At 41.0% G+C, this 23,596-nt stretch overlaps 2 protein-coding genes across 2 annotated transcripts; one reads left to right on the forward strand and one right to left on the reverse strand.

The window, feature by feature from the left end:
- Window positions 1-258: 258 nt before the first annotated feature.
- dvl2 (dishevelled segment polarity protein 2) lies at window positions 259-15,104 on the forward strand. Its single transcript, XM_088431556.1, has 15 exons — window positions 259-722; window positions 5,316-5,385; window positions 7,286-7,443; window positions 8,668-8,777; window positions 8,887-9,016; window positions 9,088-9,178; window positions 9,270-9,339; window positions 10,196-10,335; window positions 10,420-10,496; window positions 10,576-10,643; window positions 10,723-10,857; window positions 11,658-11,789; window positions 12,163-12,339; window positions 12,560-12,784; window positions 13,610-15,104. The coding sequence occupies exons 1-15, from the start codon at window positions 562-564 to the stop codon at window positions 14,170-14,172; spliced, it is 2,307 nt and encodes a 768-aa protein (XP_088287682.1). The 5' UTR covers window positions 259-561; the 3' UTR covers window positions 14,173-15,104.
- A 1,225-nt stretch (window positions 15,105-16,329) lies between these two features.
- LOC148428971 (actin-related protein 2) lies at window positions 16,330-23,317 on the reverse strand. Its single transcript, XM_088425696.1, has 9 exons — window positions 23,204-23,317; window positions 21,909-22,019; window positions 21,684-21,842; window positions 21,484-21,613; window positions 20,000-20,136; window positions 18,819-18,968; window positions 18,589-18,734; window positions 16,979-17,111; window positions 16,330-16,803 (listed from the first exon to the last, which is right to left on the reverse strand). The coding sequence occupies exons 1-9, from the start codon at window positions 23,249-23,251 to the stop codon at window positions 16,633-16,635; spliced, it is 1,185 nt and encodes a 394-aa protein (XP_088281822.1). The 5' UTR covers window positions 23,252-23,317; the 3' UTR covers window positions 16,330-16,632.
- Window positions 23,318-23,596: the final 279 nt, after the last annotated feature.

Below are 23,596 nucleotides of genomic sequence, written 5' to 3' on the forward strand. Positions count from 1 at the left end.
ACGTGCACAACATTTTTTTGGGGGGGGGGGCGGGGGGGGGTGGTTACTTGAATCACTCTAAACTCAATAATTGACGTGCCCGTTGACCCAAAACAAAGTTTTTCATTATTGTGTATTTTATATCGGGACAAGCGTGGCTGGGAGCGTACGTAAGGAAAACTGGGCGTGCGTGATGACGTCACACGCCGCGTTGGCTCACGCAAGAAAAAAAAAAAAAGATTGGTGAAAACTTTTTGGAGCTCCCCGGCCGCCCCTCCCCTTCCCCCGTGTGTTTTTGTTGGGGGGGAGAAGTTGCTCCTTGTTCGCTTCGCGTAAATGTGCCATTTTCTCCGCTTTTCTAGCTAAAATGTGAGTGTAGATATCTGTTTTAGGCACAACGGCGAAGGGACGAGGTGGGCTTCGAGCGAAGCGGGGGGGGGGGAAATCTGAGCGGCTACCATCGTTTCACCTCTGCCGTCTGGTTAGCCACCTAGCTTGCTAAAGGCTAACTTGCCTCAACTCTTGTTTCTTGTGGACGGCTTCGGGTAGGACCACGCAAAACAAAAAAAAACAGCCGCGGACATGGCGGAAACTAAAATAATCTATCACATTGATGAAGAGGAGACTCCGTATTTAGTGAAGATCCCCATCGGCGCCGAAAGTATCACTTTGCTGGACTTTAAGCAAGTCTTGAACAAGCCCAACTACAAGTTCTTCTTCAAATCTATGGACCAGGACTTTGGGTGAGTTGTGTCTTCGCTCCTGGTTACAAAAAATAGTTTGTGATCATTAATAAGTGTAAATTTGACCTGCGTGAGAATCGTGGATTTCAACAAATATTATCATTACAATGGAGTGGGATTAGGGGCTGCATTACCTGTCCCTGCCCCCCCCCCCCCCTTTTTTTTGCACTAATCCTCACCCCTTCATCTCGTTGAAGTCCATCATGGTGAAGGCCTGTTTTTTGTTGTTTTTTTTTTTTTCCACCAGTCTTTAACACTTTGGCCTGCCAGTCAGCGTTTTCATTCCCAAGACTTCCTCCCCCCTCCTTCCATTCTCCTCCAAATAGAACCAACAATCTCCTCTCTATCAATTCATCTTTTTGTGCAGGCTGCTAATCCTCCTGCAGAGGAATGCGGTGTTTGTGTGTTTTTTTTCACCGAGGGAGACCCCCCTTCCTAAGTGGGAGATGTACAGTACTATTTTAACCGATTTTTAAAATGTGAGACACCAAAGGCATTTTTTTTCCTCCTCAGAATTGTAAATGTATATGTGATTATTGTTTCAAAGGCATCTTCCCATAATGTTTTTTTAACAAACACAAGCATATGTAAAAAAATAAATAAGCGGGCCGCATTTAATTAACCACTGAACTAGGTCTACGTAAAAAAATAAATATACATAAATATAGAAAATAAACCCTGAACTCACTAAAATGAAGCAGTATTTTTACAAATTGCACCCAATGTTTTGAAAATTCCATTCTTTTACATTCCAAAGTCAATTCTAATTTGATTATTTATTCAACTGCATTGAAAATATACTGTAATACTATCGCTGCCGATATTTTCTTCTGAGTGTCGCAGTAGTAAGAACAAGATTATTATAGTTAACAAAAACAAAAAAAAAGATTAAAACTTCAGGAAAAATGGGAATAAAATGTTAGAGCGGTTTAATAAAAAGATGACTAACTGAAATTTCATTTTGTGTTCACCTGAGGTGTAGGAATATATGTCACTTATCTTTGTCAATATATTTTTAGATGTATTTTTAAGAGTTTTTAAATGTATTTATGTGTACAGAAGAGGGAAGGCAAAGCAGTTGTATGGAAAATGTAGTTCATTTTATTTATAACACATTACCAAGTGACTATTTATAATGCACTGGACAAATACTTCCCCCCCAAAGAAACAATTCAAAAATTCACAAAAATTAAACTAAAACAAATAATTTTCAAAAACAAATGGATCTGTCCTCAAAACCATTTAAAACCAAAACCAATAAACAAAGTCAAAACAAAATAAAAACTGTAATGCAAAATCCACCTTTTTTTTTCTAATTGTATATATATTTGGGACCAGAGAACCATGTTGTTGATTGTCGAGAAAACTTGCAACAAAAAAGATACTGTGTGGATCTTTGAAAAAGGCTGTTGGCATTTATCGCCTCTCCTCCAAAATATATTTTTAAGTGCTTTGCAGTGAATAAAAATAGCAATTGATATTTTATCAAACCATGCAGCAATAAAAATACACAATTTTTGTCCTTGTTTGCTTCAGTCGTTATTATACCCCCCCCCCCCCCCCCCCCCATGTCCATACCTTGTCCCCCAAGGAGAAAACATGGGTACAGATCATTCATTCTTCGCAGAGGATAAAGAACACATGAGCTTTCTCCATGTGTTGCGCCACCAGTTTTATTTAAAGATCGGTTGCTGAAAGATGCTACAAGTTAGCTTATCTCTGGTGTTAGCATTTTCAGTAAGCCACTAAACAAATTTCAAGCTGTATACTGCTCTTCTGCTTTATGTTTGACAGCAAACCCGAATAGTCGGTGTCAGTACACAGAAAAGTAAAATGATTGTCAGATTCTATACAATATATATCATTTAGCGCAAAATGCCCTTATCAAGCACCCTCATTTGCATATTTCCAACAGAATATTTTCAAACGCGGTTCCCGAGTCAGCCGGCCAATCAAACGAACACCTCCTCCTTCCATCCGACCCCGCAAGAGCAGTGTGTAATAGCGTGTTTTCATTTGCCCTGGTATGAGGCCAGCTGTCGACGGCAGCGGTGTGTGTGGCGTTTTTATGGGGGGGAGGGGGAGAGCTGGGCTGGACTAATGCTGGGAAACTGGGGCCGGACATGGACCATTTGCTGGTTGTCTGTGTCATCCGAGGGGAGAGAAGGATTCTGGGGTTGTTCTTGGATGTTCTGCAGAGCCTCAGGCTGGCACCATGGAGTGCTCTTGTTAGATTCCGAGATGCTGCGCTGCTTGAGGAATTTAACATTACAAGGGAGTGGAAAATCTCGTATGGGGCTGGACAACATTTGGCTTTTGCATTATCCAACAGAACTAAACACATTTCTTATATGAAGAATTGCGTGAGCCAATTTCATAACGTTATTGACCGAATCAGTAGATGTATCTTGAAAATAAAGTGTTAGTGCAGTTTTGGAATTGTCAGTTTTGGGGAGAAAAAATGCCCTGTGTTTGAATAAAGGAATAGAAATGAAAACACTCAAAATCGGATTCATTGATTAATCGACAAAAATAATGAAAGGATGTCTCGATTGTCGAATTAATCGTTAGTTGTAGCCCCACCGTCTTGTTTGTTCAAATTTCGTGAAGTTGCTGCCAGTAAACGTATAAAAATTGCAAGTTAAAGTCTTGGTCAATGTCTGAAAAATATTTTTTCATTTTTTTTTTTTTTAAATAATATCAATAATTCCGTGAGACAATTTTGCGTGCTAAAATGTAATTAAGTTGCTGTACTGAACACTTGAAAGAGTGCACATTAAAGTGTTGGTAAATGTCTATATCATTTGATATAGAAAATGAATATAATTATGCTAGAGCTGTCAGTAGTGAATACTTTTTAATCGATTATTGATTATTTTATCGATTAATTGAATGCTCAATCTATCAGTTATTTTTTTATTTTTAACTTAAGACTGTAATGTAGGGCTGTCCCTAACGGTTTCCAGCAGTCCAGTGATCAGCAATTTTATTTTCTTCCAGTCGACTAAGTGCAATTTTTTAAATTATTTATGTATTTATTTTTTGCAATTAGCTTAAGGTCTGATGCAGATTTCAAATGACCTCATGAATCCTCTACTTCCTGTTCTTCACAAATGGACCCGAAATGAGCAGGAATATTAATCCTAGCTTGCAAAATCTTTACAGACTCTTAGTCCCGCGTTGTACATGCGCCGGCGCCATGTTGTGAGTTCAAAGCTTTGATTCTCTTTGCCAAGCACGTCTGATTCTTCTTCAGGGAATGGGTTAAAGTCGTGAAGGAATGAGGCGAAGGAGGAAAGCGCTTCCTGTTCGACTTCTCGATGTAAGAAAACATGGGCTGAGACTGGAATGACACATAAAATAATGAAAAATAAATTAAAGCAACGACTCAGCAAAGGGAAAACATCATTGATTTATAATTTACATAATCAACGTTGTTGACTGTCAAGCATTAATGTTGGTTATAAACAAAAGGGATTCGTGTAATTCTCAACAGCCTTTTTGAACTCATTCAGTTAGTTAAATCATTAGTTTCCAATGTAAAAGCAGATGCAAATATCTTAAATAAATTAAATACAAAAGATCGTCAATCAGCTTTCATGAATGACTGCAGAAATTACTTTTGAAAGGCTGAAATTAGATGATTTGGACAATTTCAGTTAAGCAATGATTATAAAGCGTGGGTGGGCAAACGTTTTGACTTGAGAGATGCAAAGGCTTCTAAAATTTGACTTAAGGGCCAGTCCAGGAGCAGATGGCTAGAGTGTTTTGATAATATACCTCAGAAGAGAAAAAGATGAGGCACGTCTAGAAAATGCTTTTAATTTCAATAGAAGTCAAGTCCCACATATTTAACTATTTATTGAAATGACTCTTCCACTAACTTAAAATGAAATGAACAAAATACCATTTTTTTTTCTAACAGTTACTTTTTTGAAGCTCTGATAGTTCTGCTATCCTTCAGAATATTAACATTCTCACTCTCCTCCTGATGGATTATTTCTTCAGGTTTAGCGGACCGGATTAAAAACCTCAAGTCTACCCCAGCCTGCTCTAAATGAGCACTTGATTATAAAATACTTCACGATTGATAATCGATGACTTAATGAATCACTTTTGACATGTCTTGTCCATGCTACTTTGTTTTTGCAATGTTTTTGTTATTTTCACCTAAATCCTTTATGCAGAATCATTTCGAAAAGGGTGTGAACCTATATTTGGTTTCAAACGTCCATCAGCAACACGGGAAAAAGCTGAGCCTTCCTGTCAGTGTTCCTACTCTTACGCCAACGCCGGTCCACAAAACCAGATCTTAACAGCTGCTTAAACCCAACAGAGCCTGACCGAGCCTTACGCTCGTTTGGAGTCTGCGTGGCTGGCCTGGCCCATCTTCCTGTTAACTGCTTTAATAATAACATTGTGGTGTGGGTGGGAATACACAAATGTCTGCCAAACATGGAGGAAAAGCCCCAAAGCTTGTCTCATGTAGTTGCTGCTGTGCGTCTGAGCAGCATTTTTTTTATGACGTCCTTTCTTGAGTTTTCCGGTCCTGCTACCATTCTCAGGCTAGAATTTTTTTTGTCTCTTTTTCAGGGTGGTCAAAGAAGAGATTTCAGACGATGGCGCCAAGTTGCCGTGCTTTAATGGTCGTGTGGTGTCCTGGGTAAGTAGCTTATTCTGTTTCAAATTCTGTTTTCCACAATGACTTGGTGTTTTCACCAAGATCCCCAAAATATTTTAAATGTAGCGGATGCATCGGATCTTTCAAAAAGACAAACACTGACGCTGATAATCTGCCCGGTCAATAATCGATCAGTCCCCGATATTATTGACCGAAATTTGGTGAAACTGGGGGCTTGAATGAATGCGGATTCCAATATTTGGTAGAAAAAAAAAATCTGATTGCTGATGAATTGTCTGATTGTTCTAGTTGTCACTTTATGCTAACAAGAAGACAGACAATTTTTAACTTATATATTTGGTTAACTCGACAGTAATTTTCAAATGCAGAAATCATGAACTGATTAATTGGGCCATGAATGTATGCAGTAAACAAGCTACATAACAATGCATGGTTTTTGCATGAAGCCCTATCTTATAAAATTCTATTTATTTTACTTCTTTATTCTAGATTATTTGCCATAAAGTGATGATTTCCCAATTAAAATGATGCCATTATCATCTCTTCTGTCTGTCAATATACAGAGAGCGAGAGTTCAACTAAATTGGTGGCCAGGTTTAACACTTAACCTGCACATTAAGCAATATAAAGTTCATCGACGTATACCAGGGGTGTCCAAACCCTTTGCAAAGAGGGCCAAATTTGGGCGAGATAAAATTTGGGGGGCTGAGCATTTATTTATTTATTTATTTATTTATTTATTATGGGAATTGGGAAGATAAGGTTTGGGTAGCTCTGGCTTGATCATTAAACTGGACAAATTAAAGAAAAGAAAAAAAAACACCAACTGGTCAGTGAGAATGCTCTAAACTGATTGGCAGGTTCCCCTTTTTAAAACAAGGCTGGCATTAAAAGAGGTAATAACAGCAAAATATGTTAAAAAAAAAATAAAAAAATAAAAAAGAAATTCACAAGGGCAGTGTTGGTTTGAAATATGGCATATGGCTAAAATTCTGACTTTTTTTTTTCAACCTTGGACATGCTGGCATATACTTAAATGTATATTGCAAATCAAAAACGTGTAAAAAGTCTGAAGTCACAAATGCATAATAAGTTACAAATGCACAATAAAAATCCACAAATGCGCGGCTGAAGTCACAAATGTGCAACAAAAATCCACAAATGTGCAACGACAGTTACAAATGCGCAGCAAAAATCCTTCCTCTATTGACGAATTGGTTAGGCGCTCCGTAAAGCTCCTAATGCATTCTCAGGTTTGAGCATTCCTTCATTCAACATTTGCTTTTTCTTTCTTTGGCTTTTACTTTACATTTAAAAGTGGAGACACGACGCTGTGAGGCAAGCAGATTTGGCCCAGTTCAGCAGGTTTGGGGCTCAAGCATCTGTTAAGTGCATAAGAATGAAGGGAGCGCTTTAAAGCGAATAGACCCGCGGGAGCGATATGTGAGCCGCACGCTAAGAAGGGTGGAGGGATCCCAAAAGGACGCGGTCATGCAGCCATTAGTGTTTGTGTGTGCTGGAGGGTGGGTGTGATTGGGGAAAGGAGCCAACATGGCTGTTAAACTTCATTGCGTTGAATTGTGTTACAAAATGCATCACACTGTAAATATGCAGCAACTAAGATAAAAAAATACGAAGCTTGTGTTTTCCTGATTTGTGTAGTCAGGTACTGTTTGTTTAACCGGAACGATGACGTACATTTCTTTGACGATAGCGATACAGGTCAAAACAGAGGATCGTGTTTCGGCGATCCCCGTGAGACCTTTGCCTAAAAAGCGCAGTGTTTGTGTGTCAAAATAATTGACATCTTACCTCTTGATCCTCCCTATAGTGCCCCCTCCCTTTTTTTCTTTAGTCACATTCATTACTCTCCATTTTTCATCTCTCACCAAGTTTTTTTTTTTTTTTTTTTTGACGTCAGCTGGTGTCTTCGGATGCTCCAGCAGCTGAGCCTGCAGCCCCAGCTGCGCTTCCCCCAGTGGAGACATCCACCCAGCCGTCACCTCCGCCGCCACCACTGCCGCCCCCGCCGGCGGAGCGGACCGGGGGCATCGGAGACTCCAGACCGCCCTCCTTCCAGTAAGCAACCAAGCGCTCCTTTTCCAGCCCCACAACCAGTTTGCTGCAAATCCATTTTAAGAATGGAGTGCTATAAATTAGACCGCTATGCTTCAGTGCAAATACTGATACCGATTACTGTAGTCAAGGAAGCCAATAATTGATCTTTAAAGCCGATATTAATTTAAAGGAATCATAGAATAGCTAATGCATTAAAAGGGAAGATTTTTTAATATTACAAACCCTAATACTTACCGTCTTTTATATTGCTTGGCTCTCTCAACACAGAAAACGTCTCCTGTGGCTTACGCACACACACGCCCCCACACGCATAGGCACGCGCACGCATATAGAATACTTTTCTCACATTTCCTCAATGTGCTTCCCTGCAAACCACTAACTTTTACTCAACCTCTGTCGATGATCAATCGATGTTGAAAGAATGGATGTTTTCATTGAAATGAAAATGTGGTCGATGACATCGCAAATTAGCAGCTAGCTGCTTGTTCATCTGCCTGCAAACGGTTCACTTGCGTAGGTTAGGCAAGTAGGCTAACGGGATTTCAGACGAAAAAGATGCAACTTTATTTATTTAGTGCATTTAATATATGAGGTAATTCTCTGTGCTTTCATGGTTAAAGGTTCGCTAGAGTTTCGTACTCTCTAAACTTACCTTCCTATGTCGTTGTGGTTGTGCATAAAGCCATATATTGATTCAACCAATGATTGGCTATGGCCTTTACACAGCTATCCAATCAGATGCTGCAGTATTCAAACTTTTTGACATTTCTTCTACTATATATGGATGTACAGCAATACAGAAAAAAGAGGATTTGGACAATTTCAAATTAAATTGGATCTTAAAGCAAATAATTGATTGATTTATTAGTGATTAATTTTCTAATCAGTTGGTTGACAGCCATTACCAAAAACACTTCTTTAGTTTTTGTTTTTCTCATTTTGTTAGTTTTTGGTCAGTAGCGTTTTTGTCTACAAGATGGGGGCTCTCCAGTCTTTATGCATTCATCATCGAATGATCTCATTTCTCTCTCACAAGTCACTAGAGCCATTGTGTGGTCTACTGCTGGTGAAGTAAGCATCTTAAACTGGAGTTGACCCAACACTGGATATCTTCACAAATGAATACTCGATGAGTGAAAATGAAAAGCTTGCAAACTAAAGTTCTTTCTGTAATCGTTCCTTCGGTCTATTTTGAGCTCAACTTTGATCCCATGTCTCTCGCAGTCCCAACGCGACGGGAAGCGTGGAGACGCTGGACGAGCAGACTGAAACCGAGTCTGTAGTTTCCTTCAGGAGAGAGAGACCTCGGCACAGGGAGAGCGTGGAGCAACACGGTTAGCTATCAAGATGTGGCGCGTCGCCACAGTTCCCGTGATATAATCAAGGAATGGCGGGAAGTCTGTTAAAAGTCAAAACCCTGACGTCTGGTCTCTCAATTTTCAGGACCTCGCGTGAACGGCCAGAGTCGCCTGGAGCGCCACTTGGCAGGGTACGAGAGCTCCAGCACCATGATGAGCAGCGAGCTGGAAACCACAAGCTTCTGTGACTCTGAAGACGACGATACCATGAGCAGGTGAGGCACAAATTTGAACGCAAATAAATGCGTATTTGCTCCCCTTATACATTCTATACACAATTTGGTAGGTTCAGCAGTGCAACAGAACAGAGCACGGCCTCAAGACTCTTGAAACGGCATAGGCGACGCAGGAAACAGCGCCCTCCTCGTTTGGAGAGGGTATGACCACCACTCTTGTCTGTGCTTTGAATTTGACTATCTGCTGTGTCGTTGTGGATTAGGTTCTCAAATAAAGTGTTTACTGTTCTAGGCTTCTTCCTTCAGCAGTGTGACGGATTCCACAATGTCCTTGAACATCATCACTGTCACCTTGAACATGGGTGCGTATCCTCTGCTATACTGTATGAAGGGAGCGCTTTAAATGTTGTGAGAAAGTATTTGCCCTCTGTATGATTTCTTCTTACGTATACAATTTTTTACACTAGGGCTGCAACCCACAATTATTTTGATAATTTCTTACTGATGAATGAGATTTTATTCAAACTGTTTTAATTTAAATCCCTTACATTATTACTCCCTTACATATTCACAAACAACATCTTCTCAAATTGGCATGGCAGAAAAAATTAGATATTATAAAATAAAAGATTTAAAAATAAAAAATCAGAAAATAAAAATATGTTGTCTTATTTTGATTTTACCACATAATAATCAGCCGACTTTCGAAGACTAAAATAATCAGAGGATATTTACCGTAGAGACGCTAAAATTCTCAGAATTTATATCTTAACTCTGCATATGATTGATCGATTATCAAAAGTCATTGGAACCATTTGAATATGAATTATTTGCAATGAATTGATTAATCACTGCACATCTACAACACAGTCACACAGTCAATTTTAATATCACACAATTTACATTATTATTGCAAAAAAATCGATAATTGTGAAAAAAAATACTTGTTTGAGGCAGAAAGCGGGGAAAAACTGGCATACATCCATTTTGGATAAATCTTCTGTGGTATGTTGAGACAAAAATGTAACTTTTTTAATTGTGTACAGCCCACTAAATATGCCTTAAGAATAACTCTGTATGCCACGAGTCACACACGACGACAGCGGTGGAATGACCTGGGGCTGCTTTGCTTCTTCAAGACCTGAATTACTTGCTTTTTCCCCTGTAATGTGTTTAAAACACAGTATTTTTTATTTACTTGGATTTTCCATCATCTAGAGAAGTACAACTTTCTGGGCATCAGCATTGTGGGCCAAAGCAACGAAAGGGGCGACGGCGGCATCTACATTGGCTCCATCATGAAGGGCGGAGCTGTTGCCGCGGATGGGCGCATTGAACCCGGCGACATGCTGTTGCAGGTGACGTATCTAATTAGACTTTTGATTTCATTTCATGTGTAAATTGCAGCAATTTTTATGATATTGGGTACTTTATTCCACAAGGTCAACGACATCAACTTTGAGAATATGAGCAACGACGACGCAGTGCGCGTGCTGAGAGAGATTGTGCACAAGCCTGGGTGAGTTAATCAATAAATTGTGGAATTGTGAAGCAGATCTGCGCGCGATGAATTATGATTTATCGCTGGTGTTTACCAGGCCCATCATCCTCACCGTGGCCAAGTGTTGGGACCCGTCTCCGCAAGGTTACTTCACTCTGCCGCGTAGTAAGTAGCTGCTTAACCCAGGATCTGAGTTTTAAAATGAAGAGAATTTTTTTTTTTGACTGTGCGACCTCCTGTGCAGATGAACCCATTCGGCCAATCGACCCTGCAGCTTGGGTTAGCCACTCGGTAGCCATGACTGGTGCCTACCCAGCATTCCCAGGCAGCTCCTCCCTGAGCACCATCACCTCCTCCTCCTCGGTCACAGAGACTGAACGTAAGATTGTCTTTTGATGATGCCTGTGTCGTTTTTAGGAATTGAAAATCATTTGTTTTAAAAACACCTGTCTTTCGGCCTTGTTTTAAACATCCTCTTGATTTTCGGTTGGGCAGGGGGGAAAGTCAAGTAAGACGACTAAAAATAGGTCACAGCAAGACTTGGGGGGGGGCAATTACGCAAAAACCCTCTTGATTACGGCTCTATTGCCTGTCTTGTGTCAGCACCTAGTGGCTAAATGGCTGATTCTATTTGTGTGTTTAAAATCTGTTACTGATTTAGTCATTAGAGGGATTTCATTAAAGACACTTGAAGCACATGGAGCTCCCCAAAATAAAGGAAACAACTTCCTAAAGAGCACTAGGTCTGTATTTTTCAAGAATATAACCTTTTGCTGCAAATGTCTATCACCAAGAAGAAGAAGAACAGGATGTTATTGACCTTGATTATAATTAACAGGCAGCTCCAATCTCAAGTTTACTCAATGAAATAAATTTATAGGCGTGAACAAAACGGTAGTTAGTATTTGTTGACCTTAAATGGTAATTGGTGGTGTGCTAATTGTAATTGCTAGCAATAAAAAGTGTGTAATTAGATCCACTCTTTTCAGATCACATTCAATGTAGATTATTACAAAAATGGGGGGGGGGGGGGGGGGGGGCAATTACTCGATTATTTAGCAAAAATAATCTATAGGATCATTTGTTCTAAAAAGATTCATTTGTGACAGCCCTAATTTCTGGTCACCATTCCATTATACATTGCACACTCCCCTCAAGTTGTCTTCAATCCCACCGCAGGATTCGACGACTTCAATTTGTCACTCCATTCTGACATGGCGTCCGTCGCCAAAGCCATGGCCTCACCGGAGTCGGGGCTGGAAGTAAGGGATCGCATGTGGCTCAAAATCACCATCCCCAACGCTTTCCTCGGTAAGTCCGCTAACCCCTGCGCTTCACATGACTTCACGGGGCAGGCATTATGTTCCGGGAATTAAAACCGTGTGATTTGTAGGAGGGAGGGAGTGGGGGCAAAGTACGAATGTGTGAGCGCTTGTCTCGACTGAAAACATCTGTGAAATTGGAATCACCTGCAGCTGAATCACATGGAGCAATAAAATACATTTTATACTTTTTTTTTCTTTTACTGTTGTTTTAAATGACACATTTTAGAGTGATTTCATGAAACCTTTTTGTTACAAGCTAATATTCAGCTTCAACATTGTTTTTTGAGTTAGCTCCTCTGCTTTTTTCCACAGCAGGAAGTGCTATTTTGTAATGTTTTGTTAACGTGACACGCGACCAGGTTCGGACGTGGTGGAGTGGCTCTTCCACCACATCGAAGGGTTCCAGGACCGGCGCGAAGCCAGGAAATATGCCAGCAATCTGCTGAAGGCCGGCTTTATTCGTCACACGGTCAACAAGATCACCTTCTCGGAACAATGCTATTATGTCTTCGGGGACTTAAGCGACTGTGAGAATTGTAAGTAACTCATGCAAACCTCAGACTGCCTCTCAAACTCCCACAGGCTTTTTGCAGTGTTTTCAAGATAGAGACATTTTTTTCAGACGTGGTCAAAGATGAACTTGGCTGTGTATTATCCCACTTGATGCGTGCGCTCCAGAGACCCATCCGTTTGCATTAAAGCAATTAAAACGTTATTTTTACCCTTACAAACGTAATTTCCTCTTCTCCCACGCAGATATGGCCAACCTGTCCCTAAATGACAACGACGGCTCCAGTGGGGCCTCAGACCAGGACACCTTGGCCCCGCTACCCCTCCCTGGAGCGTCACCGTGGCCCATGATGCACACATTCCCCTACCAGCCCTATGCCGGCCATCCTTATTCCAGCCAGCCGCCTCCGTACCACGAGCTCACCAGCTACAGCTACACTCCAGGAAGCACCGGCAGCCAGCACAGCGAAGGTGAGTATAAGCACTTTGGACTTGGTTTAGTACATTGAACTTTTTGTCTTTTTTTATGTGCTAAGTAGGACTGCACAATCATGTCCAGAATAATAATCATGATTATTTTGGTCAATATTGAAATCACAATTATTCATCATGTTTAGTCAAACATATCTATTTATTGCCCCTTTTTTTAAACAAGCAGTATAAAAACAAGGCTTCAAGCTTAATACTTAACAAATAATAATAAATAGAGTAAATAATTGAAACAAATTCACCCAAGACATGACAAAAACTTGGCACACGGGGCTACACAGTTGTTGCTGAGTGCGAACCAAGCGCATTACTTACTACTAAGCAAATTTTGATCGATTAGCAGTCCAAATGTCATTTTTGGTCATTTCAAACCTAATGTATTCCAAAAAAACTTTCGGATTTTTCAAAATGGGTCTCAATTGACAACTCGCACGTGTGGGAAACATTGCTAAAGGATTTTAAGCTGAAATTGAAAGCTGAAATCTCAGGGGCGTGCCGCGAAGCCGACTTCAGCGTCATTATTGCGTCCCACCGAGTTGAGGCTGTTGCTAATGCTGCCGCAGGACTTGCCCGCTTGATATTTCTTAAGCTTAATGAAGTCTTAACTATCCCCGTGAATCATCTTAAGTATTCGTGGCAGCCAATATCGTGATCGCGATTAAAATTCAATTAATTTTCCGGTGCTCAGCAAAATGGGAGGGGTTACATTCATTGTAAACAAAGGAACAATATCACATCTGGTCACCAGCCAGTCAAAACTTAGATCAAATGCATTCCGGTCTGACGTGAGCGTCCACCTGTCTCCAGGAAGCCGAAGCAGCGGGTCGACGCGAAGCGAAGGCGAGCGACGCCGGGGCGGCAGCAAAGGTCCCGGCAGCACTGCGGGCGGCGGGGAGAAGTCTCCCTGCGGGGGCGACGGCGGCGGCGGCGGCGACTCGCGCTCAGGCAGCGGCAGCGAATCAGAATACTCCACCCGGAGCAGCTTGAGGCGGGGTCACGGCTCCGCCGCCCCCAGCGAGCACAGCCACGCCTCCTCCCAGCGCTCGCATCATCACCGCATGCCGCAGCCCCCCCACATGTCCCCCTACCCTCCGGGCATCATGCCGTACAACCCCATGATGGTGATGATGGTACCCCAGCACCCGCACCCGGCCATGGCGGGCGCCCACGCCCTCTCTCACGCTCAGCAGCTGCCCACGGCCCCCATGCACCCCGCGCTGCCGCCGCCGCTCTCGTCGACTTCGGCCGGCCCTCCCGGCGCGCCGCCCACCCGCGACTTGGGCTCGGTGCCCCCCGAGCTGACTGCGTCCCGCCAGTCCTTCCACCTGGCCATGGGCAACCCCAGCGAGTTCTTTGTGGACGTCATGTAGCAGTCATGCAAAGCGGGCGTGCGGCTCCAGCTCCTCTATCCATCGTTCATTGTGCTTCTCCTGAGGGCCTATTGGATTGAGAGCGCTTGCTGCAAATTTGGTGAGAACAGGGTCAAGTGTTGACAAAACCGGATGTTCAAACAACTTGGAATTGATGTCTTGCGTAACCTCATCAGATTCCAAGTCCTGCTCTAATTCTGTATCAAATCTCGTGTTAGATTTGAGCAACGCCAGTAAATTTGGACTTTTGCGCCCCTTTTCTTGTCATTGCGCATTTCCCCACGGTCGCATTGTGCCTGATTTTCAATTCGCACGACCTGCCTATCCAAAATCAAGGTGCCAAGCAATGGATTAGACTTTGGCAGGACACCATTTTGAGTCCTTTGGTTTTAACACACTCCACATACATGACATCACTCTGAATTGTTTTTTTTTTTTTTTAAACAAACGTGTGTATTTTATTTTGATTAAACACACAACACTAAGCTCTAATGTGAACGGCAAAACGGTCCAACAAAGGTAGTCAACTTTTGCTCTGTTCCATCATCGCTTATCTAATTCTGAAGTGTACTGTACAGTGGCTGCTTTGTGGTACAAGTTGGTAAAAAGAGACCATGCAGAAAGCGGTACGTTAAAAAATACACACACACACACACACACACACACACACACCAGACAAACCTATCGTAGAAATTAACTGTGATCCACAAGCCTCACAACACTTCTTTTGTGTTACTGACTCACATTATTTACACATTACATTTTTTTTTTTTTTTTTTTTTTTTTTTTTTTTTACAAGTAACTATATAGAAACATGTATAATCAAAATATCAAGGTTCGAAATGAATTTTCATGATTCTTATGTGCAAAATTGCATTTCTTATTGATATGATGGACACCTTTTGTGTCAAAAGAATAAAACTTGATTTTGACACTTTGTTTTTTATTTTGTTTAGCATTAACTGTATATGCTTGCAGGTGTATATGTATGAGAAACCTTTTTTGGGGGGGGAAACTGGTTTTCTGTATAAATTAAGCATAAAACGTCAACTGATTCACGGTAAATCAGATTTGAGTTGAATATGCAAATTGGATGACGTCACGCTAAGCCACCAAGCAAAGTAAGTCGATTTGCGGGGAATTCGTGCCACTTTACGTAAAGCAGAAAAAAATTGCCTGAATTGAACGCGAACTGAACACCAAACAGAAGCTTTCAATAGCTCATCAGGCTTTTATTTTTTTAAGGTTAATATATGCGCATTTTAGTGATGAAGCTTTTGTGGGCCAATCGTGGCATTTAGGGCCAATTTCTTGGAAAATTGTATCATTTTGATACACTCATCCAAAAGCTAGTGCCCCCTTCTGGCAAAAATAAGCACTGCAGTTGATTTGGAAAATGTTTCCCTTTCAGACCCCTCGGTCGGCGACTCCCGGTTCAAGATGGCGGCGAGGTATGCACGCTCTCAACCAATAGAAGCGCGCACGTTATTATTTCGAGTCCCACATTAGTCTTTTTCATTGGCTCCCAATCCACTTGAAGAGTCAATCAGAGCTCACGGTTTCAGACCGCTCAGTCTGAATCTGTCTGTCAGAGAGTGGTAAGAAATATGGCAAGCACAGTGGAAGCAAAGGGAATATTTTCCTCGTTTTAGGGTTAGGTGAGCTAGTCGAAAAGGCCAAATAACAGTTTTAGGCAACGCAACCTTGTCTTTCTGCTTCGCCGAATTGGACTAGGCGCAGCAGGGAGAATTCCCGGAAGAGGCTCTCGACCGTGAGTAACCGAAATTGATTTTTTTAATCATTGTAACAAATAAGAGAGCAATATGTGTTCTTATTTAAATATAATCATTAAAATAATGTAACTTACCCTATTTTTATTAAACCGCCAATCCGTAATGAAAAAAAGTATTTTGTTGGCCGCTAACATTTGCTCTGTAAGTCCCTTCCAGTAAAATAGTGACGAAATTTAGGTTGTTATCGCTGCAAAAGTTTTATTTTTTTTCCCCTTGAAACATTGAACATGTAGTTAGGTTACATTCACGTTGGGCAAACGAAATGATGGATGGGGCCAAAATTGTTTATCAGAACCACCAGAGGGCCTCATAAGACTTGTTCACTTTCTTACCAGCTATCAACAACATATCTTGAAAGACAAAATACGTGCAATTGTGTTTTTTATTGAACCAATATAACCATTATACATTTATTCTACATCACCGTGTCCTAATGTATTTCGCTCTGATTAATATTACATTTGTGGAAAATGAATTGAGCAGCAAAATTCACTTATTTTTATCCATCTACTGATGACATCACAATTGTTCCAATGACCAATTATGAATCACCTGAGTTTGGTAATGTGGCGTTTGCAACTTGCAGAGTTAAATCAGTATTACTTCTACTATTACAAGGTTACTCAAAGTAAGGTATTTATTTGGAAAAACATTTCTCACAACAATTTTATCTGACACCGCCTCCCAATTTCTGCAAAACACCAAGGCCGCTCTCCTGGTACTCGGACCTGGTCAGCCAGAAAGATTCCTTGTCTTTCATGATATTAGCGAGGACGGCGCCGCCCAGGAACACCATGTGTTTGCGGCGTGGGGGGTCCTCGATGCGAATCTTAAACTTCTGCGGATAGAAGCAAAATGACTTCAAGTGCAAATGAGAACACAAAACTACAACGGGTCGTTGGGTACTTATTTCAGATTTCCTTTAAAATTTGCAAGAAAAGGAGTAGTGTGTGTAAGGAAATCCTGAATAATGTCCCCGATGACCCGCTTTTCAATCTTTTGTGGGGTCTTACAGCCAACTTGTGTGTGTCTCCATCCAGAACCCTCTCCAAGTAGAGCTGTTTAATCTCTCGCTCCAGTCTGGACGGGAGGCCGGGATACATGGTGCTTCCCCCGGACAGCACAATGTGTTTATAGAAATCTGCCCTGCAAACGGCAACATATCAAATTGGGGGTCACCAATTGCGCACATATCAGTAATCTTCCTTTTTTTTTTTTTACACATTTTTCTTTTCAAAATCAGTCAAGGTCCAATAAAAATATAAAAATATTTTTAATTAATTCTCCTACTGTGTGGTGTGATGGTTCTATCTATCTATCTATCTATCTATCTATCTATCTATCTATCTATCTATCTATCTATCTATCTATCTATCTATCTATCTATCTATCTATCTATCTATCTATCTATCTATCTATCTATCTATCTATCTATCTATCTATCTATCTATCTTTTTCACTAGCTAGCTAACTAGCGCATTTATTTATCTATTTTGCTGGCTAGCTAACTAACTAGCGCATCTGTCTGTCTGTCTTTTTCACTAGCTAGCTAACTAGCTCATCTACAGTATTTATCTATTTTGCTGGCTAGCTAACTAGCGCATCTATTTATCTATTTTGCTGGCTAGCTAACTAACTAGCGCATCTGTCTGTCTCTGTCTGTCTGTCTATCTATCTATCTATCTATCTATCTATCTATCTATCTATCTATCTATCTATCTATCTATCTATCTATCTATCTATCTATCTATCTATCTATCTATCTATCTATCTATCTATCTATCTATCTATCTATCTATCTATCGAAGACTGCAATCATAATATATAGAGTGAAAACTATATCATAACATATTTAGCCATGCTTGTGTGCTGCATTATAATTCTGTATGACCTTGTATGTACTCTGTTCAAACCAGCAGCATCCAGTTTTGCACTGATGTATGTCCAGGTGGAAAACCACCCAAGCAGTTAAGTTTCAGTTTAGTTTTGATAAGTTTTGTTTCGATAAGTTCCGGTTTTGTTTTGATAAGTTTTGTTTCGATAAGTTTGGGTACCTCCCTGCTAAGAGTATAAAAGGCATTCCCTTGAATGTGCTCTTTGCACAAACTGCTCGATCGCAGCCTTTGCCTGCGTCGCATTTGTGCGCAGAATATTCTGCATTAAAACTTCGGAGCGTTTATCATATTTCATGCCTCTGGAATCGACTTATTGACCAAACCTGGAAATGGACGAACACGCAGAAGGACCCCAAAAGGCTGCCTCCCAACATATGGTGACCCCGACGTGACCATGGTATCAGATTTGAGGGATCTTGTTTTCCTTCACACCACTTCACATTTGGCTGCAAACAGCTCCGGTAAAATTTGAAGATGGCAACTTCATGAAGCCTACGGTACCACAATTCTGGGGCTGCCAAACTGGACCATGTCAAAGCCTTGGTTGTGCCTAGAAATTCTGTCCATTAAACACATGCGTCCAACCCGCACTTGAAATGAATTCCACTTCCTGCCTCCACCAAATCTTGACACTGGCCATACAGGGAACGAACAAGCCATATCAGGGGGTTGTGTGTCTGTAGCCCTACACCTAAAAACTCCCCTAAGGGACACGACGGGTCTCCCACCTGAGATCAATGTCAGCCGCCTGGATGGTGTTGAAAAGGAGCTCAGCCACGCCCGCCCCCTCCACGTTGATCAGGTGAGGCTGGAAGAGCGCCTCTGGGGCGCCGAACCTCTCGCCCCCGACCAGTACCTGCCGGCCGTCTGGGAGCTGCAGCAGAAACATCGATTAGATGTTTTGACCCAAACCTCGGGAGTCAGTCGAAGAGTGTAGGTTCAGGTCCGGCCTACCTACCGTGTAGGACTCCACCAGATAGGTGGTTTCCGTGGCAAGACGCTGTTCCTGTTCCACATTGTATCCCACGTAGCACAACTTCTCCTTCAGCATGCGCACCGTCTCAAAGTCAGCTGAGTGGTTAAAGGCGTAGCCGCGGAGCAGCAGCAGCTGAGGTCACAAACAAGGTCAAGGAGATGACATTATGATGTAGAGGATTCCCTGCACTAATACAGGTCTTCTGTTATCATATGTAAAGTCATTTCAGCATTTATATCAAATCCTTTAGGTCCATCTAAGCAACCTTGTACCCTCCCTATCCTTACTTCAATGTACTTGTAGAGCAATAGGCTACTAGTAGAATGACTCTTACCTTTTCCACTTTTAAAAAACAACCTCCAGGGCAGGTTCTACTGTTGTGTTCCTGCTCTTTCAATTTTTGTTGTTTTTTGTGACATTAAAACTCATTACCATAGACTCGGCTTTGCCCCTCCGTTTTGGGTGTAATTCCACTGTTAACCCCTAGATGGTGGCGTATTTTGTTTGATGATGTAAATTTGAAAGAAGAACAGTGAAAACGGGAACTATTTCTGATCAGCCTAGGTTGTATTTAAGATTACTGAAATGTGAAATGTTTTATAATCCTGCTTTTTACATACACAAAAAAAAATGGTTCTAAATTTATATGATTTTCGATGTGGATGAGAAGTTAAATTTGTTAGTTTCAGATCAACAGGATTATTTATTTTAACTGTACAAAGGACCCTCACGTTTGAGTATTTTGTAAATTATTTTTCTATATAGTCACATTCTTTTGGGGTAATGTGAATATATAGAAAATAACATAAAACTATAGCGTGCTAAATGTTTATTAATGTTTCTATAAGAAGAAGAATGAAAACAGGAAGTATTTCAACTCAGCATAGTTTGTGTTTAGGATTGCTGAATGTGAAATCATTTTTAATCCTGCTTTTTACATCCACATAAACAAATGGCTCTAATTTGATTTGGTTAATCATATAGATGAGAATTTTTGTGGGTTTAAAAATGAAAAAAAAAAAAGTATCAATGCATTTTAATGGATATCAAATAAACATGGATTGTCGCAACTGGCAGGCCGCTACGGTCTTTAAGATTATCATCATAGATATTCATACTTTGTGCTCGGCTGCTATATCTCTAAATCTTTTGCGACGTCGCACCTTGATGAGGTAACGCGTGATGTCACGCCCGGCGATGTCCAGCCTTCGTGTCAGGTGTGGCAAAGAGAAACCCTCGTACACCGGACAGATGTGAGTGACGCCGTCACCAGAATCCACAACCACGCCCGTGAGCAGACCTGTTGGCAGAAGTTTTTTATTCTGAAACCGGTTCTGACCACTTGAAATAATTGGCTTGCTTTAGCTTAAGAAATTCGTTTACAAAAAGATAAATTGTTCAGATTGCATTAAAGCCGTGCTTCTCAATTATATCTTGCAAAGACCACCCTCAGAAAGAGAAAACAGGCCTTAGGTTTGACACCTGTGGTGTAGACCAGTGGTTCTCAACCTTTTTCAGTGATGTACCCCCTGTGCAATAAGTTTTCAGCCACGTACCCTTTAACCAGTGCAAAGCAAAAAAAAAAAAAATCAGTGTCTGATTTATTAAACTTAAGAACCTTTCAAACTTCATCTGTATTGGTCCACAAAAAAACAAAAATCAACATAGTGTCCTCTTTTGGATCATAGAATAGATCTGTTTCCAAAAAGACATAACTTAATTATTAAGAAATATTTGTCCACAAAAAGTAATGAACATTAAATGTCAGATTTGTTCTCAAAGAGAAATTCAAAATAATTATATGTCCACGGAAAAATACCAAATATAAAGTGTTCTCTTTTAGGAGAACAGTATGGATCTGTTCACAAAAATAAATCATTAACTAATTATTTAATCATTAATAAATATTTGTCCACAAAAAATGATCAACATAAAGTGTCAGTCCTGCTCCCAAAAATAAATTATTACAAATAAATACTTGTTCACAGATAAAAATTAAACATAAATTGGCCTTTTTTGGGATTACAATAGAGATCGGTTCACAAAATAAGTCATTAACTTAATTATTAATATTTAACCCAAAAAAAAAATCAACATAAAGTGTCAGACCTTTTCTCAAAACAAAATAATTATGAATAAATATTTGTCCACAGAAAAATATTCAACTTTTTGGTTCATAGTAGAGATATGTTCACAATATTTAATCATTAACTTGACAGGAAACGAGAGGAAGCATGTGACTGACAATTTGGGTTGAACAATTCTAGAATGGGGGGGTAATCTGGGTTTTTAAAATAATGAAATTGAATAACCAACTGGACACAAAATGTGTTTTATGAATTTATACCTGCCTGAAACATTGAATTGATGTAATAATTATTTTTAAAGGATATTTGCACTTTTGTTTTATTTAAAATCCCGTGTACCCCCTGGAGTTCCTTCAAGTCCCCCCATTTTTGAGAACTAGTGACCGGGGTGAGTCGAGGGAAGCAAAATCTTTACTCCTTCCGAGGATGAGCACTTTGCAAAAAATAATTGAGAAGCATAACACTAAAGGATTGACTTCTGTAAATGAGTCAAAGCACAAATATTGTAGGTAGTACTTCGTTTGAGTTTCTTTTTCCAAGAGGTATAAAGTTGGCCATACCTTGCGCATATAACGTGAGCACAGCCTGGATAGCCACATAGATACCGTGGAACTGGTACTTCTCAAACATGACCTCGGCGATCTTCTCGCGGTTCTTCATCGGGTTCATGGGCGGTTCCGTCAGCAGGATCTGCGAAGGGAAACCCTTAAGGCTAGAACTACTACTTGTGCACCTTGGAGCTCCTCCGAGCCTTGGATACCTTGCACTGGGACGGCTCGATGTCCAACCTATCGGGTCCGAAGGTGTGGTCCCACAAGTGGAGCATATCCTCCCAGCAGCGCACCATCCCGTTCTCCATGGGATATGAAACCTCCAGTAACGAACGGCATTCGCTGGCTTCGTCGCCCACCATCAGATCCTGTGAGAGGAGATCGGTTGTGGGAAAACGCGGCAACGCTTTCCACGCTTTGCCGTCTGGCGTTACCTTGATCTCAATGTTGCCCACTTTGGTGGTGGATCGGATCACAGGGCGACCCACCAAGGCAGGAAAGATGTGCTCAGGGAAGTTGGAGCCCGCAAAGCCGCACTTGACGAACTGATGAGGCGGGAGTTCACAAATCACCAATTCGTCCAATTGACTCACCCAGCTGTAGTTTACTCATTCAATGCCAAAGATGTATTTTTACGTTGTTTTGTCCCCAGACATTCTATCCCAGGTACTTATTATTTTTCATTTTTAAAATTTTTAGTGACGCGTTGCAGCGGAGGCAGTTTGACGCTAACAGAAAATTCGAGCAATTACTTAAAAACGCCTCAAGAGGGAGGCAAAACAAACACAACTAACCCCACAGGTCATGACAGTTGTTGATGTTAGTCGTAAAGTGGGATAAATGCCTCAAAGGGACCAAAAAAAAACTCAGTATTCCACATCGTAACGTGAAAAACGTCGAATGAATAACCCTCATAACAACCTAAAAAAATGGGTGTTTTTGCCCCCCCCCCCCAATTTGTTTTTTTCCAGTAGAACAGTTGTAGACTATATTTTACTGAATTATTTTACACATTTGAGGAACATGTATGAGATTCTGTTAGTAGTCTATAATAAAAACATTTCAGCAGTGCTGGAGAGTGTTTCTGTAGTATGTATGAGATTGTTTCAGAGCACTCTAAAAACAGTTGAGTCAAAAATATGTATGAGATTCTGTTATAAGCAAGCATTTCTATAGTGTCTGTTATAGTTGGATAGAATGTCGGCGATCATTTTAGTTCCGTGTGTGAGGATTTCAATTGTGTCTGAGCAGAGATTTTTTTGGTTGCACGAGAGAGCATTTCACTGGCATGTGAAAGCATGTCGATTGTTTGATGAGTGAAAAGACATTTCAAAAGACCTGTGTAGTGCATGGGAGCATTTCGGAAGTGAGCGTAACAGCATTGTAGTAGCGCCTGAGAGTTTCAATAGTGTATATGAGAGCATCTTCACTTGTGTGAAATGGTGTAAAATAAACGAATGTTGTGTTCCTTTTTATCGCCTGAGGGACCTCAGCGCATTCCAAGCAAAATGGGATGGTAGAATCAAGCCGTCAAATACCACCTGAGATGTCACTTCCTTTCTCTCAGCCAATGGCTGCAAAGATGAGAACTTCACCGCCTTGTATGGCGGCCTCGGAGAGCAACAAGTCCAGACAAGCTGGTGCGTTCTCAATTTTTTGTTTCGGCTAGGAATAATAGCACACAGAGGGGAGCTCGAATGCACGGGAAACGGTGAAGCCTTTGACGTACCCCCGTCCCGTTGTCGCAGACCACCACTCTCCGACCCTCGCCGTCCATCTCGGTAACAGATCCGATGCGCTGCCGACCCGGTCTGCGCGGTCTCTTGCACCTTACCGGGTCTGGTGGACCCGCCCGTTTTAGAGGCCGGCTTGGGTGGGACAGCAGCATTACCTCCTCCTCCTCCTCATTTTTGTTTCTTTGATTGCCGTCTCATCAATCTTTCCATCTACATGTGTGCCTGTGGTTCTCAAACTTTTCACAAGTACTCCCTCAAAAAAAAACCCTAGCATAAGTACTTATATATATATATATATATATATATATATATATATATATATATATATTAGTTGACAGGAAACAGGGCCAGTTTGTAGGGGTCCTATTTTCAAAAACTTTAAATTT

The sequence above is a fragment of the Hippichthys cyanospilos genome, chromosome 1, assembly GCF_059441005.1.
Source record: "Hippichthys cyanospilos isolate Australia breed blue-spotted pipefish chromosome 1, RoL_Hcya_1.0, whole genome shotgun sequence".
Classification (NCBI taxonomy): Eukaryota; Metazoa; Chordata; class Actinopteri; order Syngnathiformes; family Syngnathidae; genus Hippichthys; species Hippichthys cyanospilos.